This window comes from Callithrix jacchus, chromosome 4 (assembly GCF_049354715.1).
Source record: "Callithrix jacchus isolate 240 chromosome 4, calJac240_pri, whole genome shotgun sequence".
NCBI lineage: Eukaryota > Metazoa > Chordata > Mammalia > Primates > Cebidae > Callithrix > Callithrix jacchus.
Window position 1 is genome coordinate 156,625,400 of NC_133505.1, and position 18,277 is coordinate 156,643,676.

The 18,277-nt window shown below is 44.6% G+C and overlaps 1 protein-coding gene and 1 long non-coding RNA gene across 3 annotated transcripts in view; one reads left to right on the forward strand and one right to left on the reverse strand.

Moving 5' to 3' along the window:
* The window catches only part of LRP11 (LDL receptor related protein 11), a 48,570-nt gene extending 34,845 nt beyond the window's left edge, over positions 1-13,725 (reverse strand). For both annotated transcript variants that reach the window (XM_008995233.5, XM_002747108.6), the window contains exons 1-2: positions 12,804-13,725; positions 6,323-6,480 (exon numbers count right to left, since the gene is read on the reverse strand). In XM_008995233.5, the coding sequence (XP_008993481.3) occupies positions 6,323-6,480; positions 12,804-13,416 (771 nt within the window). In that variant the 5' untranslated portion in view covers positions 13,417-13,725. The remainder of the gene's footprint in view (positions 1-6,322; positions 6,481-12,803) is intronic.
* On the forward strand, positions 12,790-17,760 carry LOC144582220 (uncharacterized). Its single transcript, XR_013534627.1, has 2 exons — positions 12,790-14,165; positions 15,497-17,760. It is a non-coding gene; the product is annotated as an uncharacterized LOC144582220 (long non-coding RNA).
* Positions 17,761-18,277: the final 517 nt, after the last annotated feature.

Genomic DNA, 18,277 nt, shown 5'->3' on the forward strand with positions numbered 1-18,277 from the left:
TCTCAATAGATTCAGAGAAGGCCTTCGACACAATTCAACAGCGCTTTATGCTAAAAACTCTCAATAAAATAAGTGTATCAATGCAACGTATCTCAAAATAATAAAAGCTATTTATGACAAACCACAGCCAATATCATACTGAATGGGCAAAAACTGGAAGCATTTCTTTTGAAATCTGGCACTAGACAAGGATGCCCTCTCTCACCACTCCTATTCAAAATAGTATTGGAAGTTCTAGTCAGAGCAATCAGGCAAGAAAAAGAAATAAAGGTATTCGATTAGGAAAGGAAGAAGTCAAATTGTCTTTATTTGCAGACGACATGATTGTATATTTAGAAGACCCCATCGTCTCAGCCCAAAATCTCCTGAAACTGATAAGCAACTTCAGCAAAGTCTCAGGATACAAAATCAATGTGCAAAAATCACAAGCATTCCTATACACCAATAACAGACTTAAAGAGAGCCAAATCAAGAATGAACTGCCATTCACAATTGCTACAAAGAGAATAAAATACCTAGGAATACAAGTAACAAAGGATGTAAAGGATCTCTTCAAGGAGAACTACAAACCACTGCTCAACGAAATAAGAGAGGACACAAACAGATGGAAAAAACATTCCATGCTCATGATTAGGAAGAATCAATATTGTGAAAATGGCCATACTGCCAAAAGTAATTTTCAGATTCAACGCTATCCCCATCAAGCTACCTATGACCCTCTTCACAGAACTGGAAAAAACCACCTTAAACTTCATAAGGAACCAAAAGAGAGCCCACATAGCCAAGTCAACTCTAAGCGGAAAGAACAAAGCTGGAGGCATCACACTACCTGACTTCAAACTATACTACAAGGCTACAGTAATCAAAACAGCATGGTACTGGTACCAAAACAGAGATGTAGACCAATGGAACAGACAGAGGCCTTGGAGGCAATGCCACACATCTACAATCATCTGATCTTTGACAAACCTGACAAAAACAAGCAATGGGGAAAGGATTCCCTGTTTAATAAATGGTGTTGGGAAAACTGGCTAGCCATGTGCAGAAAGCAGAAACTGGACCCCTTCCTGATGCCTTACACTAAAACTAACTCCAGATAGATTAAAGACTTAAACATAAGACCTAACACCATAAAAACCCTAGAAGAAAACCTAGGTAAAACCATTCAGGACATAGGCATAGGCAAGGACTTCATGATTAAAACACCAAAAGTATTGGTAACAAAAGCCAAAATAGACAAATGGGATATAATTAAACTCCAGAGCTTCTGCGCAGCAAAAGAAAAAATCATTAGAGTGAACCAGCAACCAACAAAATGGGAAAAAATTTTTGCAATCTACCCATCTGACAAAGGACTTACATCAGAATTTACAAAGAACTAAAACAGATTTACAAGAAAAAACAAAACCATTCAAAAGTAGGCAAAGGATATGAACAGATACTTTCAAAAGAAGACATACATGAGGCCAACAAATATATGAAAAAATGCTCATCATCACTGGTCATTAGAGAAATGCAAATCAAAACTATATTGAGATACCATCTCACGCTAGTTAGAATGGCAATTGTTAAAAAATTTGGAGACAACAGATACTGGAGAGGATGTGGAGAAATAGGAACACTTTCACACTGTTGGTGAGAGTGTAAATTAGTTCAACCATTGTGAAAGACAGTGTGGCGATTCCTCAAGGACCTAGAAATAGAAATTCCATTTGATGTAGCAATCCCATTACTGGCTATATATCCAATGGATTATAAACTGTTCTGTTGTAAAGACACATGCACACATATGTTCACTGCAGCACTGTTTACAATAGCAAGACTTGGAACCAACCCAAATGCCCATCGATGATAGACTGGACAGGGAAAATGTGGCACATATACACCATGGAATACTATGCAGCCATAAAAAATGATGAGTTTGTATCCTTTGTAGGGACTTGGATGAATCTGGAAACTATCATTCTTAGCAAACTGAAACAAGAACAGAAAAACAAACACTGCATGTTCTCACTCATAGGCAGGTGTTAAACAATGAAAACACATGGATACAGGGAGGGGAGCATCACACACTGAGGTCTGTTGGGGGGGACTAAGGGAAGCACAGTGTGGGGTAGGGAGTTGGGGAGGGATAACATGGAGAGAAATGCCAGACATAGGTGATGGAGATGGAGGCAGCAAACCACATTGCTATGTATGTACCTATGCAACAATCTTGCATGTTCTTCACATGCACCCCAGAATCTAAAGTGCAATAAAATATATATTTTAAAAAATAGATTAGTTCGTATCTATGTGTAATAAAATGTCATATTTGAAATCTTATTTTCTCCAGGGTAAAAGTCAATTACCTCTATATACCAAAAAATTTGTTTACATTTCTATGGATAAGAATCATTTGGTTACTATGGGTTTTCAACAACTTATAGATATTAACCCTGAAGAATCCACTAACAAACCCCAGCGTTCCACTGAAAGGTACTTAGTAATCTTTTGACCACCTCAAAGTCTTTCACAATTTTTCCTGACAGTCTTAATCTACCAAATGGGGATGAGCCTGCAAGTGAGGGTGTCCAGTGGATTACAGATCTCTTTAACCTGCCTGGCACTCAGCGGGTGCTCAATCCATGGAGGCTTTGATTATGATGAAGTCTCAGCAGGATGAGTGATAACTCTGGGGGACATTCATGAATGTATACAATTCAAAGACAGTCACAAATTAGTAACAGGTGTTTCCCCTAGTGAAGGCTCTGTCACTTAGATGACGGTTTCATAACCTGAGGTCTACCAGCCATCGCTGTTATACACCTGACTGGGGAACTGGTCCAGAGTTTCCTCTCGATGGCACAGCAGTCAGTCCTAACGAGAAGTACCTAATTTTATTGATTGTTCTTTCTGTGTCTATTGAAGTGATCATAAGGTTTTCGTCCTTCATTCTGTTGCTGCTATATATTGTATTTACTGATTTGCATATATTGAACCATCCTTACATCCCTGTGATAAATCCCACTTGATTACAGTAAATGATCTTGAATGTGATACTGGATTTGATTTGCTAGTATTTTGTTGGGAAGACAAATATCTAATTTTGTCACTCCTTTAAAAATTTCTTCAAGAAATTAAATACTGAATCATCAGCATTATTTTTATTCAGCACTCATATATAATTTATTACTTACAGAATAAAGCTTTTAGCAGCAAGTATGAAAAACTGCATAACAGAGGCAAATTTGTAGCTGCCTGAACACTGATCTCTCAGAGGTGCCAATCAACAGTCAGTGTCCATCCCAAGAAAGCTCTCCAGTGGTATGACCAGCAGCTTGCTCATGTACTTTTCCTGATTAACCTTAATTCTCAACATTTCTTTATTTCTATTTTTTTTTTTTTTGAGACTAAGTTTGACTCTGTCACCCAGGCTGGAGTGCTATGGCATGATCTCGGCTCACTGCAATCTCCACCTCCCAGGTTCAAGAGATTCTCCTGTCTCAGCCTCCCAAGAAACTGGGATTACAGGTATGCACCACCATGCCCAGCTAATTTTTTGTATTTTTTAGTAAAGATGGGGTTTCACCATGGTGGCCAGGCTGGTCTTGAACTCCTGACCTCAAATGAGGCAGGTGGATCATGAGGTCAAGAGATTGAGACCATCCTGGTCACCAAGGCGAAACCCCGTCTCTACTCAAAATACAAAAAATTAGCTGGGCACGGTAGCACGTGCCTGTAATCTCAGCTACTCAGGAGGCTGAGGCAGGAGAATTGCCTGAACCCAGAAGGCGGAGGTTGTGGTGAGCCGAGATCGCGCCATTGCACTCCAGCCTGGGTAACAAGAGTGAAACTCCGTCTCAATTAAAAAAAAAAAAAAAAATTATCCACTCTCCTTGGCCTCCCAAAGTGCTGGGATTACAGGTATGAGCCACCGCGTCTGGCCAATTCTCATTTCAATTGAGATATATTAATCAATTTTGCAGCTGACACAAAGCATAAAATTATGATAAATATGATCATGACTCTCAAAGTTCAAAATTATTTCTGCTATAGATGAAAACAAAAATGCTGAGATGTAAGAGGATCAATAGATGGTCCTGTACTTAGGTTAAACAAATAAATTTCACAAATACGGGACAGGTGATATGGTTTGGATCTGTGTCCCCACCCAAATCTCATGTCAAATTGTAATCCCTAATGTTGGAGGTGGGGCTTGATGGCAGCTAACTGGATAATGGGGGTGGATTTCCCCTTTGGTACTGTGTCATGACAGTAAGTGAGTTCTCATGAGATCTGGTCATTTAAAAGTATATAGCATCCCCTTCTTCCTCCTGCTCCGGCCATGTAACATGCCTGTTCCCGCTTTTCCTTCTGCCATAAGTAAAAGCTCCCTGAGGCCTCCCCAGCATCAGATGCCACCATGCTTCCTGTACAGCCTACAGAACCGTGAGCCAATTAAACCTCTTTTCATTAGAAATTACCCAGTCTCAGGTATTTCTTTACAGCAGTTCAATAACAGACTAATGCAATAGAAGAGGCCACGATGACAATTCATATAGAAAGATGGAGCAAGGTGTAGGCAATCCTGCAGGCAAAAAATTCAGCATGAACCTATGGTGTGATGCAGCTACTAACACGGTTCATGTAATTAAGCTCATTAACAGAGGCAGAGGCAATCTGAATCACAGGAGGTAATGGATGAGTCAGGAAACCAAAGCTTAAATATGGGGTTCAATTAAGGGTGTCAGATGTTAAGAAGGGGGTATGGATTAATATGATAAAATCTGGACAAGGCAGGATGGTTGTGGGCCTCTAAATCAATTCAAACGAGGTACATCTGACAAATTGTGAGGTGCTGAGCTCTGAGAGGAGCTTACCAAGTGCTGATGTTCTTTTTTTTCAAAGACTTTCAGAGCTTTTACACAGGATAAAAATATGAGTTCAGTGTTTTTCCAGAAGGAAGACCCAGAACCAATGCACAGAAGGAAGAGGAGGCACAGCCTGCTTGCCAAATCCAGTGATGAGCAATATCACGAACGTGACGTGAAGCAGTGAGCTTCTGCCCTTGGAAAAGTCACGCAGATGGCTGGTGAGCCCTGGAAGGGATGTTGTGGAAGGGGCTCTTGTTTGGAGGAGAGGCTGGGAAGGATGCTGGATGTATTAGTCCACTCTCATAGTGCTATAAAGAACTGCCTGAGACTGGATAATTTACAAAGGAAAGAGGTTTAATTGACTCACAGTTCTGCATGGCTGGGGAGGCCTCAGGAACCTTATTAGTACAATCACTGCAGAAGGCAAAGAAGATGCAAGGCACCTCCTTCACAAGGCGGCAGAAGGGAGAATGAACACAGGAGAAACTACCAAACACTTATAAAACCAGCAGATCTCCTGAGAACTCACTCACTATCATGAGAACAGCATGGGGGAAACTGCCTCCATGATTCAATAACCTCCACCTAGTCTCTCCCTTGACATGTGGGGACTATAGGGATTATAATTCAAGATAAGACTTTAGGTGGGGACAAAGGCAAACCATATCACTGGACAAGGGTGAGTCCAATTCTAACGCGATATAATCGGGGAGTAAAATCACCGTTACTTAAATTAGTTGTCTCCCTGATGTGTTTCTGTTTCCAGCAGAGTATAAATCAGTGCCTCCTTACCTCACCCTCTTTCTCCACTTCCTATAACTGAGGTGGTTTGGATGCAATTCATCTACCTAAGCCAGGAAATGCTCCTAACTAGAATGGGTCCTGACAGGGTGAATAAAAAACCACTTGTCTCACCACTCAAGACTTCCTGAGCATAGGCAGCCAGGGAGCACATGGCTGATTTCATTGGCCACAATCCCAGGATCCCCATGCCAGCCTCCCTTCCTCACAGGCCTGGTAAGCCCAGCAGGCCTAGCTGCCAGGTAAGCTGTTTACTTTCTGGCTCATGTGAAGGATAAGTTCATCTTATTGTTATTGTCCTCTTTAGATTCCTTTGTAACTTTCAAATTTTCTTCCTGGACCTTGAGCTAAGAAAAAGAAATAAAACTTTAAAAAAGTAATCTGAGTCAGAGTCCTTTTCCTTGAAGCGTCTTTGTCCTCTAGAGAAGTCACAGACAGCAGCAAAGAGGGTAAGCTCCCAGACAAATGATCGAGATCACTGCTCACTCAGCAGAAAAGCACATTGAGATCATAAACCATTTTAGCGCAATCAGTTTTATACATTCTCCATTTTATACCTTCTACTGCTAGCATACAGACATTTAGGGAACATGAAGTGGCAGGACATTACGAAAGACCACTTCACTGAAATACCCATTTTTGTTAGCAATGACAACATGTGTTACCTTCATGTCCACTGACGGGTTCCCCTGTAGCAGCGCCCACTCATACTGGATGATGGCGTGGTCATCTGTGCTCTCACGGCCGTCTAGAACCACCCCGTCTGCGGGCAGATGCAGAACCACATCCTGCCCAGCCTTGCTAAGTGGAGGTGCATCCTTTTCTAAGAAAGAAAATAAGTAATTCATAAGAGATGATTTCTTATTTTTTCTAATTTATGAAGAGAAGTATCTTGTTTGCTGAACAGATATGTAAATAAGCATTGAAGAAAAACCTGTAACTTTGAGTTGGTCTGGTGAGTGACTCTGATCATCTCTCTGTCACCAGTTACAGAAATAAACTCCCTTCTTTTCCCAGATTGTTATTGGACCGGGAGAACAAGAAGCCGGACGTTGTTCATCTGGGAACAAGGGGAATTATGTGAGGGCCTGGGGCTCATAGAAATGGGGGTTTTCTGAATAAGAATGCTGCTGCCAGCCACAAAGGGAAGATACCGTTTTCTTTTAGGCACATTGCAAAGAATCAAGCACAATTGCTTATTACATGCTATTGCCAAGGGTACACTAACTATGGAGAATACGTGTCCCATTTAAGTGAGAATACATGTCCTCACTTAAGAATGAGGACTAGTAACTGTGATTTAAATAAGCCAAGTAAACAACCCCCTGCCTAGGAAAAAACTTGTTCTTCTGCCTTTTTCCACCTCTGAGCAAGGACAGGTTGTATGATGTCTTTATTCTGCTTCTCCCAGGTAAGGAAAAAGAGGATATTTGCATTACTTTGATAGCCCTTTCATAGTGTTGATCTTTTCTTTGGTTCTGAAAGGTTCATTGTTTCCACACAATGGTTTATGACTTTATAATTCTGGAAAGCATCTTATAACTCAGCAGTTATACATTAGAGCCAGCAGCTATTTAGTTTAAACTTTGTTTAAAAATACGATTTTAAATAGGCAAATGAAAATATGCCTATGTGATATAAACAGTAATGGACATATAATAATTTTTTAAACGCTCAAAGATTTAAGATGGAAGAATCATGTAAGTGCTGAACTATTCCTAACTTTATAAAACGAATCCTACCTCTCCTGGAAGAAAAAGATTATTTTAGTCATTTACTTTTATTTAGGTGAGCTTCAAGATGATTCATAAGTCTAGTGAAATCATCCTGTCTTCTAAATTGATCATTGATGCATCTGAAATAACACAGATAATGTTTCCTTTTCAGTTCAAGTCCAGGTCAATTACATTGGAAAATGTATTTAAAAATAAGCCAGAGCTTATCTACCCAGAAACAGCCCTTAAAATAAACAAACAACCACAGGAAGAGGAAAGGAGTATGCCACCATTTTAAAACATGTGACTTGCTAATGAAGAACAGGTAAATGTCATTTTGAATTTTTGTCAAAAAAAAAAATGTAATAAACCCATGTTAAGTACTAGGGAAACAGATTTCTTTTGAAAACTAAACACCCTTAGTAAGACCTACAGAGGTGAAATAAGACCCCTACCAATTTAGAGAGCATACCAAGGTGACATTTTATTCAGAGAGGTGTAATATAATATTAACCAGGCTCATTCTCAACACACTACTGTGCACAGAGCCTCTGTGACAAGGAAGATGTTCTGTGTTGTGTGGGAATGAATGGCATAGCTTAAGCAGAGCAACTGGAAAGAACCCTAAAGTCAGGGTACAGAAGTGGGGCCAGACTAAGGGAAGAGGCTCAGATACATGGGGTCAAAATCCATTATGGATTTCCAACTGCAACACTTTAGAAAAAAAATTATCCACAGCCCCAATGTGATTATTGTGATTTTTGTTATGTACTGATCTAGTCCTTCTCCCTATGATGCTGCTTATAATAATTATAATAGTTGCCATTTACTGGGTGATTTTGAAACTGCCTTTGCAAAAATTATAGCTGAGAAGATTTTAACAGTGAAAGAGATCTGACCTGACTCCATTTTGCATCTAACCCCCAACCTGTCCTTGTCCATTCCTGGGCATAGGCCGAACTAACTTTGGGTAGAACTTGGTTTACAGTTTGACTTTGAAACAAAGACAGGGCTGGGTGTGGTGGTTTATGCTCATAATCTCAGCACTTTGGGAGGCTGAAGTGGGTAGATTGCTTGAGTCTGGGAGTTCCAGACCAGCCTAGGCAACATGGCAAAACACCATCTCTACTAAAAACACAAAAAGTAGCCGGGTGTGGTGGCGCATGCCTATAGTCCCAGTTACTTGAAGGGCTGAGGAATTCAAGGCTACAGTAAACCAAGACTGTGCCACTGTGCTCCTGCCTGGGTAACAAAGTGAGTCCCTGTCTCAAAAAAAATGAAGAGAAAAGAAAAAAGAAACAAAGATGATAACACCTCTTTCCCCAAACAGATCCCTTTCTTGCCTGGGCACTAGACTGCCTTTACAAGACTAACAAATTAGTTACAAGATTAGAAATTATGTTTTAGGAATCACTATTGTAAAACCTAAGGTCAGAGCTTGAGGTATTGTATAGACCCTGTCCGTGATGGTTGGCAGCACCCAGTTCGCAGTACCCAGATGGATAAAGTGGTTCATCTGGTCTTGTGGTTTACCTATACAACCAGCTCTTTGTAAATTAAACTCTTTGTCTATTACAATTCCTGTCTTGATAAATTGGCTCTGTGTAGCCAGTGGGAAAGGAGAACCGACTGGGCAGTTACAATTTCCTTGTACCAGGTAGCATGCCAGGTGAAGTTATAGCTCACAACGAATCTCTGAGGTAGGTATTATGATCTGTATAATACTGATACAGAAACTAGGCTAAGAGGCTATTACATCACACAGGCGATAAATTTGTCAGCCCAGATATTTCTAACTCAAAGGTTCTGTCCTTCCACTATACTTCGAGACAACCCTGGGTGTATTACAGTTACAATAAATATAATTTTACATCCTGAATTTAATCAATTAACTTATTAATATATTCTTCTTATTGATGCTTCTTCATGTATCTTAGCACTGAGCATGCGATTACATAAATTCACAACTGCCACTTGAATTTCCTAATTTCCACAACTGGACATTCACTTTGTTACTGTTTTTTTCACCATTATAAATAATGCCATAATAAATGATTTTTTGCTCATATGTTCTCTTCAGTATGGACCATTTCCCTAAAAAATATTCCAGAAGTATGAATGAATATTTTAATGGTCTCTGCCACATATTTCCCAATTGGTTTCCAAGAGGGTAGTACCAATTTACACCATTAGTGGGCATAGAAGTATATATAAAATTTCCCATAGGCATGCCAGTATGAGCAAATCTATTTTTGCCAAGTTAATAAATGAAAGCTGGCCTTATTTACATTTCTTTGATTCTAAGGTAGAACATTTTCCCACGTTTATCCACTATTCCTCCTCTTCTGGGAACGGTTTGCTCATGTCCTTTGCCCATCGATTTTATTTTTCTAGCTGACTCATAAGCTCTTTTTTTTTTTTTTTTTGGACAGAGTCTCCCTCTGTCACCCAGGCTGCAGTCCAGTGGTGTAATCTCAGTTTACTGTGAGCTCCACCTCCAGGGTTTAAGCAATTTTCATGTCTCAGCCTCCCCAGTAGCTGGGACTATAGGCGTGTGACAACACAACTGGCTAATTTTTCTATTTTGGTACAGATGGAGTTTCGCCATGTTGTCAGGCTGGTTTCTAACTCGTGGCCTCGAGCTGGAGGACAAGCAGAAACCATGTCCCAAGGGGATGAGCAGGGACTTGTTAGTAGAGACACCAGGCCCCAGAACTTCAAGTACCTGCCTCTGCTCTACAGACTCTAGCAGGCAGCCTCAGTCACTGCAAGACACCTCTCTCCAGCATCTCCCACTCGTTCCCACATCCTCCCACCTTCCCCTCACAGTCCCAGCCCAGTGGTCCCTTTCTCAGCTTCTGCTGGTGCTGGTGGGGAAAGCACAGGACTTCAGGCTCCACAACCCCCATGCTGTGTGACCCTCAGGCAGGTTATTTTTGCTTCCAAGCCTTTGTATACACGGGGGATTATAACAGAACCTAGGTCTTTGTGTGGTTGTGAGGACAGAGTGAGTTCATGCGTGGAAAGGGCTTAGGGCAGCACCTAATACCAAAGTCAACAAATACAGGCATGAAACAGGGCGGGTGTGTCCTGTTGTAAATACGTGCCATCCCATCACCATTTCTTCATGGTGCTGTTATCTACCTCCGATGGACCCAGCCACAGCTTCTCTCCAAGGACTCTTCTAAGCCATTTGCACATGCTCACATTTCCCCAAAAAGGAACAATTCAAGAAGGAAAAACTTAGTCTCAGAAGCATAAACAACTCAACTTGTCAAGCATCTGGGCAGGGGACTCATAGGACACTGGAGAAACATTTTTCACTTCCACGCAGAGAGAACAAGGGAGCCTCTACAGGAGCCTGAGCCACAACTACCATGTTTCCGTGTTGCTGGGACCTCAGGAAGTCTGAGCACAGCAGTGTTCTCCCAGAAATGAGGACCCAAAGTGCTTGCCTATTCTGATCCCCAAACATCTATAAAACAATTCCAGGCCAGGCGCGGTGGCTCACGCCTATAATTCCAGCACTTTGGGAGTCGGAGGCGGGTGGATCATGAGGTCAAGAGATGGAGACCATCCTGGTCAACAAGGTGGAAACCCCGTCTCTCCTAAAAATACAAAAATTAGCTGGGCATGGTGGTGCCCGCCTGTAGTCCCAGCTACTCGGGAGGCTGAGGCAGGAGAATTGCTTGAACCCAGGAGGCGGAGGTTGCGGTGAGCCGAGATTGCGCCATTGCACTCCAGCCTGGGTAACAAGAGGGAATCATCTCAAAAAAAAAAAAAACAAAAAACCACAATTCCTAGACCAACTCTCCCTAGGGAAAGGAAGGGCAACAAAGGAAGCAAGAGGAAAAACAATCCAGAAACTTCTCATAGTAATCTAAAGTTTATTTGTTTTTGCTTCTGAGACATTCTCCCTCTGCTGCCCAGGCTGGAGTATAGTAGCACAATGTGTATTCACTGCAACTTCCACTTCCCGGGGTCAAGCAATTCTCCTGACTCAGTCTCCTGAGCAGCTGGCATCACAAGCACGTACTACAACACTGAGCTAATTTTTGTTTATTTATTTATTTTAGTAGACAGAGTTTTGCCATGTTGGCCAGGCTGGTCTCAACTCCTGGCCTCAAATGATTCACTGGTCGCGGCCTCCCAAAGTTCTGGGTGACTCAGTTATGAGTCACCATGCCCAGTCTTTCACAGTAATCTAAACTTTAAACAATTTTTTCTAAGGCTTATTCTTTTGTTTTTTTTTCCTTTTAAAAGGTTTCCTCTGGGTTTATAGAAAAGCTCCCTTGGCAATGTCAATTTCTTCCAGGTGAGCAGTGAGAACATGGAGACTTTATTTCTTTACTGCTGGGATATTGAGGTCTGTATTTGGGCAAAGAGGAAGGATGTGTGTGGAGCAGCCTTGACAGGCCTCAGCGATGTTGGTGGGGGTCCAAGTGAAAGTGCTGCCTGCTCCCACTTCAGAGGGAAAGCCACGGGGTCCTTCCTGATGTCTGCCTCAAGACTGAGCAGTCGCAGGGTGACCCTTTGATATCTGCTCCCCTGACAAGGGTTCTGAGCCTCATCTAAAGTAGAGGTGGGGAGAGAGGCAAGATGTGACACAGATTTCCAGACCCTTTTAATGGATCCACAGGTTTTGGAGAATCCATACTTCCAAAGTGGCTGAGCTTTGCCCCCATCTTGCTGATTATCATTCATGCTATTATAAATCAAACAGCAACAGAGCGTGATTAAATACAAGGAGCCTGACCACACGTGGGCGAAATCACAGTCTATTATTCCCTCCTGGACCCTCTTGTGCAACTGCTACCATTTCTGTGCCTCCTGTGTGTGTCCTGATTCTCTCATTCAGAGCATCTACAAAAAGCAAAACCGTCGAGTCAGCATCATTTTTAGCCCTTAAGAATCACGCTTTAAAATTTCCTATTTTCAAAGAAAATCAAGTCCCTTCTTTTCACTTTTTATATAAAAGGGAGCAGTAGTTTTCCTTCCCATTTTTGTCTGATGAAAGCCAACACAGGCAGAGCCAAGAGAGCCACGTTAAGAAACAGGGGTGGGTGTTATGAGCGGCTCAGCATCTAATTAGATTTTGCTCTTGTAATTACTTAACACAAACCATGCCTTATACAACCCATGAGACTAAAATAAACTTGTTTCTCTGAACTTTTCTCCTCCTTTAAATCAAATTTCCACGAATCCTCTCAGACCAGCCTACCTCCTCAAGCCTAGAATATTCTCCACCGCGCTGGCCCGCTTCTGCCAATCGACTGGGCTTCCTCTTCCCTAAGACTCATGCCAGAAACTCCTCTGGGAGCCCGCGGCTAAAATAACTTGGCTCGAGTGTGTGTGTTTCTCTTCCAACTTGGCGAGGGCGCTGCGGGACCCAGCGCTCTGGCCTCGGCCCGCCCCTCAGTCGCGTGCTTACCCTGCCGGGGCGAGGCGCGCGCGGTAGCCGGGGCGGCGCCGTCCGTGGCGCGGCTGAGGCTGTAGCTGCTGTAGCCGCGGTGCAGCGCGAACTTGCAGACGCTGCGGCCATGTGCCGTGCAGTTGAAGAGGTAGCAGCCGAGCGCCGCGGCCGGGGGCGCGGGCCGCCGGGGCAGCTCCACGACAGCCACTGAGCAGCCTGGCTCGGAGCAGCAGGCCGCCACGCACTGCCGCCAACCCCGCACGGCCGCCGGCGCCCGCAGGAAGCTGGCGCCCGCCGCCAGGGAGTCCTTGGTGCGGATGATGGCGTCCGGCAAGGCGCTGTAGCCGCCGCCGCCCGGGCCCGGGCAGTCCTCCTGCGGGCCGCCGCCCGCGCGCAGCTCCAGCTCCAGCTCCTCCTGCGGCCGCTCCTGCTGCAGCTGTCGGCGGAACTCCTCCAACAGCTGCTCCACGCCCGACAGCTGCGCGTGCAGCTCCGACAGCGGCGCCGCGGGCGGCCCGGTAGCGCGGCCGCTCGGCAGCCACAGGCAGAGCAGCAGCAGCCCGCGCAGCACCCGGTGACGCGACAGTCGCCGGAGCACCGATCCCGCGCTCTCCCTGGCGGCGGAGGCCATGGCGGCCGGCAGCCGAGGGCAGCGAGCCGAGGCGGGGCCGGCGCGGGAGGAAGGCGGGGGCGCGAGCGCCGGCGAGCGCGGTTCCTGGGCCGCTCTTCAGCGGCCGCGGCGGGCTCTAGGCCCGGGCCTCACAGCGCAGCACCCCCGGAACCCAGCAGCTCCTTCGAGGCCGCGGGCGCTCGGGCGCCGGCCTGAACCGCAGCGGCAGGAGGCATAGCCGGCCAGCACCGGCCCTCGCCCGAGGCTATCCGGCGCCTTGCGCCTCTCCACCCCGGCCCGCGGCGCTCTGGGTGGTGGCGAGTCGGTCTCGGCGCGGATCAGCACCCGGCGTGCGAACAGAGGCTGCTGGGTGGAGCCTTGGTGAGCCCCGCCCCTCCGTGCGGCCCGGCAGCCATCCCGGCGCGTTTGGCGCGGTCTCCTACCGGGCCGGGAGAGCGAGTTCCTGGGATTGCAGCCTCGGTACAGCTCTGCTCCCGCGCCGCAGCCCAGACAGGAACCCTGTCCTGGCTGGACCCAGCATGCTTTAGCAACCTACGAGACCTGCTCAGGGCGCCTGCCCAACGGGTGCCTGGCACTAGGGGGAATCGGGGCAGTGGGAGGGGAGGGCCTCTCTTCAAATCCTTGTGACCCCAGGGACTACTCCAGAGAGGGGGCACGCGCACGTAGGACCACCCTACAGCGTCAACAGCCCTTCGCCTCCCGCATCCCTGACTCTTTCCTTACGCATCGGATTCTCAAGACGTGCTTCGGTAGTACGAAGTGGGGCAGGGTTAGGGGTGGTGGAGTCGGGGCTGTGTCGGGTGGGGATGGGAAATTCTGAAGGTTGTTCGTTCAGTCTGTTTAAAAACACAAAAATCAAGCCTGGTAAGGTGGTGCTCGCCTGTAAGTCCTGAGGCTGAGTCGAGAGGGTCGCTTGAGCCCAGGAGTTAGAGACTGCAATGAGCTGTGATCACACCACTGCACTCCAGCCTGGGGGACAGAACAAGACCCTGTCTTTAAAGATAAAAATAAAACCCGGCCGGGCGTGGTGGCTCAAGCCTGTAATCCCAGCACTTGGGAGGCCGAGGCGGGTGGATCACGAGGTCAACAGATCGAGACCATCTTGGTCAACATGGTGAAACCCCGTCTCTACTAAAATTACAAAAAATTAGCTGGGCACGGTGGTGCGTGCCTGTAATCCCAGCTGCTCGGGAGGCTGAGGCAGGAGAATTGCCTGAACCCAGGAGGCGGAGGTTGCGGTGAGCCAAGATTGCGCCATTGCACTCCAGCCTGGGTAACAAGAGCGAAACTCCGTCTCAAAAAAAATAAAAAATAAATAAAACCCATATAAAGCGGTCGTCACATTCACTCAGATTTCTACAAATATAACTAAAAATCTGAACATAGCCCACATGGGGACCTGGTGAGTAATTTCTACAGCCTGTGACGGAGATCTTGGGAGTTGTGTTTAAATGACATAAGGAATAAGAAAATGTCCAACCTACTGGGGGCTTCACCTTAGAGTTTTAGACTTCTGTGACCAGCGTCTGCGTTGTGTTTATTTCTAAATCAGTTTCTGTTGATTCATTTTCCCTCTGATTATGGATCACATTTTCTTGCTTTTTAGCATGTGTGGAAATTTTTGCCAGGATGCTGCACATTGTAAATTGAACATTGTTAAGTGTCTGTATTTTTTAGGAGGGGAAGGATGAATAATTGGATGGGAAAATATCAGTCTCTGCTCTGTTTTTATTACTTCCTGAGCTCACACTGAGGAACCTATTGCTTGCAGGTCTGGACCAGAGTAGGAGGTAAAATTAAAAGGTAGAAATAGAAAAGAAAGAAAAAGAAAAAAAAGCTCAAGGTTATTTGCCATTCCATGAAAGGGAGAAATTATAAAGTTTCTGCAGAGGTATATTTGAGTGAATTTTGAGATTGAGAGAAATGGCCTCTTAGCTCTAAAGGTTATGTCTGGACTGTACCACTTCAGCCTGGAGATTCTTCCACATATGGGGTACTATCTCACACAGCTGTTATCACTTTAAGATGACTGTGAACCAACATAATGCTTTTTATTAATTATTTTTATTTTTTGCCATAGGCCTTGGAGACCTTGATCAGGATTGTTATGAGGAGAAACTTTCACTAGTGATGAAAATGGTGACTGAGTTATCATCAAACTCTTCAAGGACTAGTTGTTATATAAGTTATTGATATAAAAAATAACATGATAATATGTATATTAACTAACAATTACATATGATTTCAAAGTTTGCCACTTTCACATAGATGATTTTATGTGGCCTTCACAGAGACTTGACCAACTCACTCCTGCCTTGGGAACAGTGAAAGAGAAGTCAGTATAGAGTGAGCCCTAGTTCACACGCTCCATGGTCATGGGGTGGACAGGGAAGAGGACAGCATTTCTCTTGTTTTGTTTTATTTTTCTTTTCTTTTTTTTTTTTTTTTGAGAGAGAGTCTTGCTCTGTCACCCAGGTTAGAGTGCAGTGGCCTGATCCTGGCTCACTGCAACCTCCGCTTCCCAGGTTCAAGCGATTCTCTTGCCTCAGCCTCCTGAGTAGCTGGGATTGCAGATGCCTGCCACCACACCCAGCTAATTTTTGTATTTTTAGTAGAGATGGGGTTTCACCATGTTGGTTAGGCTGGTCTTGAACTCCTGACCTTGTGATCTGCCCGCCTTGGCCTCCCAAAGTGCTGGGATTACAGGTGTGAGCCACCGCACCCAGCCATGGACATTCATTTCTAAATCCTTCCAGCACCACCAAAGATATTCCTGCATCTGCAACTTCACAATAGTTCTTTTTGGGAGAAGTGGAAATTATTTAATGTTGTGTTTACCATGAGCAGTGGTTATTTCTGGGCTGTGAATTGCAAGTACTGAAGGGGAAATATTTACTTTTATACTTTATAAGACTTTACATCTGTTGATTTTTTTTTTTTTTTACAATGAGCTTGTAAATGATTTTTTATCTTTTAAAAATAAGTGTTGACATCTGCTCCAACCAAGAGGGAGCAACAGGGACTGGACTTACTCTGTAACCTGAAATGAAAAATATGAGAAAGAACGTATGAAACAATGGTTTTCAGACATTGGGAAACAGGCAATACAGGGCCCATGAGAAGGGAGATGAAAAAAGCAACATGTCGCTTGCTCCAGCTTACTGCCTGGAGAGGGTTTCCAAGCTGTTGGGGTCCAGCACGTCTGCCGGGGGGCTGCCGACCTGTGGGAGTCCCCGAGACCGCCAATGTAGATGTCTCGTTCAACCTGAGGGAGAGAGTGCGTGGAAGTGAAAGAAGAAAGAACAGCGAGGTCTGGAGGTCTGCGTGACTCATAGTCAGATGACAGCAGCTTTATTTTTGTGGGTTACAGCTTTTATACCTTTTTTCTTGTTACATTTACTTTAGCTCAGCAGAAAAGGGGTAAACAGAAAAGGGAACAGAAACCACGTAAAAATAGTTATCAGGGGCTTGTGATAATAGCTTACAAAGCAGTTTAAAGGTTAATATATGTTTTTTAAGAGTACACAGTGCAAGCAAACAATGGTGTCCTCATGGTGGCTTGTTATGTTTTCCATCAGGAGGTAGAACAAAGGCTCAGCTCCTGAGAAAATATGGGCAGGGGTCCCTGCCCCTCTCAGGCACCTCAATTGCAGCAAGTCCATTGCTTACACAGAGATTAAAGGGGATATGAAAGCAGACAGCACAATGCCCTCGTAGACCGCAGGCCCTTGCTCTGTATCTTGTTTTTGCCTCAGTGGCTCAGCCTGCGACCTTTGCCTCAACTCAACAGTCCTCGAGAGTGGGGGGAGAGCAGATAGGTCCAGCAGCCAAAATGGGGCAAGTCACACTAACTGTCTCAAGCCTTTGGCACGAATGCTGCACCAAGCTGCAGTGCAGACGGGAACCCAAAGGCCCAGCAGTCTCTGTGAGTTGGAAAATAGAGCTGAGGATTCAGGGAGGCAAGGGTCCTACAGTACTAGAGAGGAGAGAGTACAATGGAAGGAGGGTGCCCTGGAGATCTGTGCAGGGTTCCCCTGGGTCTTCAGCTGAAGTTTGAACAGGTACATGCATGTGTGGAAACTTCCCAAGACAGAGGGGCAGCCACTAGCAAAAAAGCCGGCAGAAAAACTGAGCTTATGCTGGCCAGGCAATAGCTCATGTTCCCAACAGCCAGAGTGGGGAAACCTTGTGATATAAGAGGCATGAGTTGAGTAGGAAGGGAAGGGATTACAGAGAAGCACATGTAAAGTTTTGCAGGTGACGGGTTCATTATCTTGATTGTGGTGATGGTTTCACTGATGAATACATAGATCAAAACTCATAAAATCGTGCATTTTAACTGAGTATAGTTTGTTCTATTCAATTATATGTTAATAAGGCTATTTTAAAAACCAAGTTTTATTGCATTGTGCATTATAATTTATCTTCTTGTAGTTCTTTCAGTTTTTTTTTTTCAGAAGTAAACTATCTTTGTTTCAAAAGCCGAAACATCAAAATCTTACCAATGGATAGAATAATTTTTATGTGAGGATGAAAATGTCAGGACTGTGGTCTGGAAAGATGAAGATGTGTTTCTCTTTTGTAAGACAGATCATTAAGAGTAAGAGTGGATCAAATTGAGATTTGGACTTTGTAGGTCAGTTTATTGAATGTTGGAATAAGATGACACATCTTGGCTGGGCTGCTGTAACAGAATACCACAGACTGCGAGGCTTATAAAAAACAGAAATTTATTCTGCACAATTCTAGAGGCTGGGAAGTTCACGATTATGGTGCTGACAGACACTGATGTCTGGAGAGGGCCACTTCCTGGTTCATAGACCACAGTCTTCTCACCGAGTCTTCACCTGGTGGGAGGGAT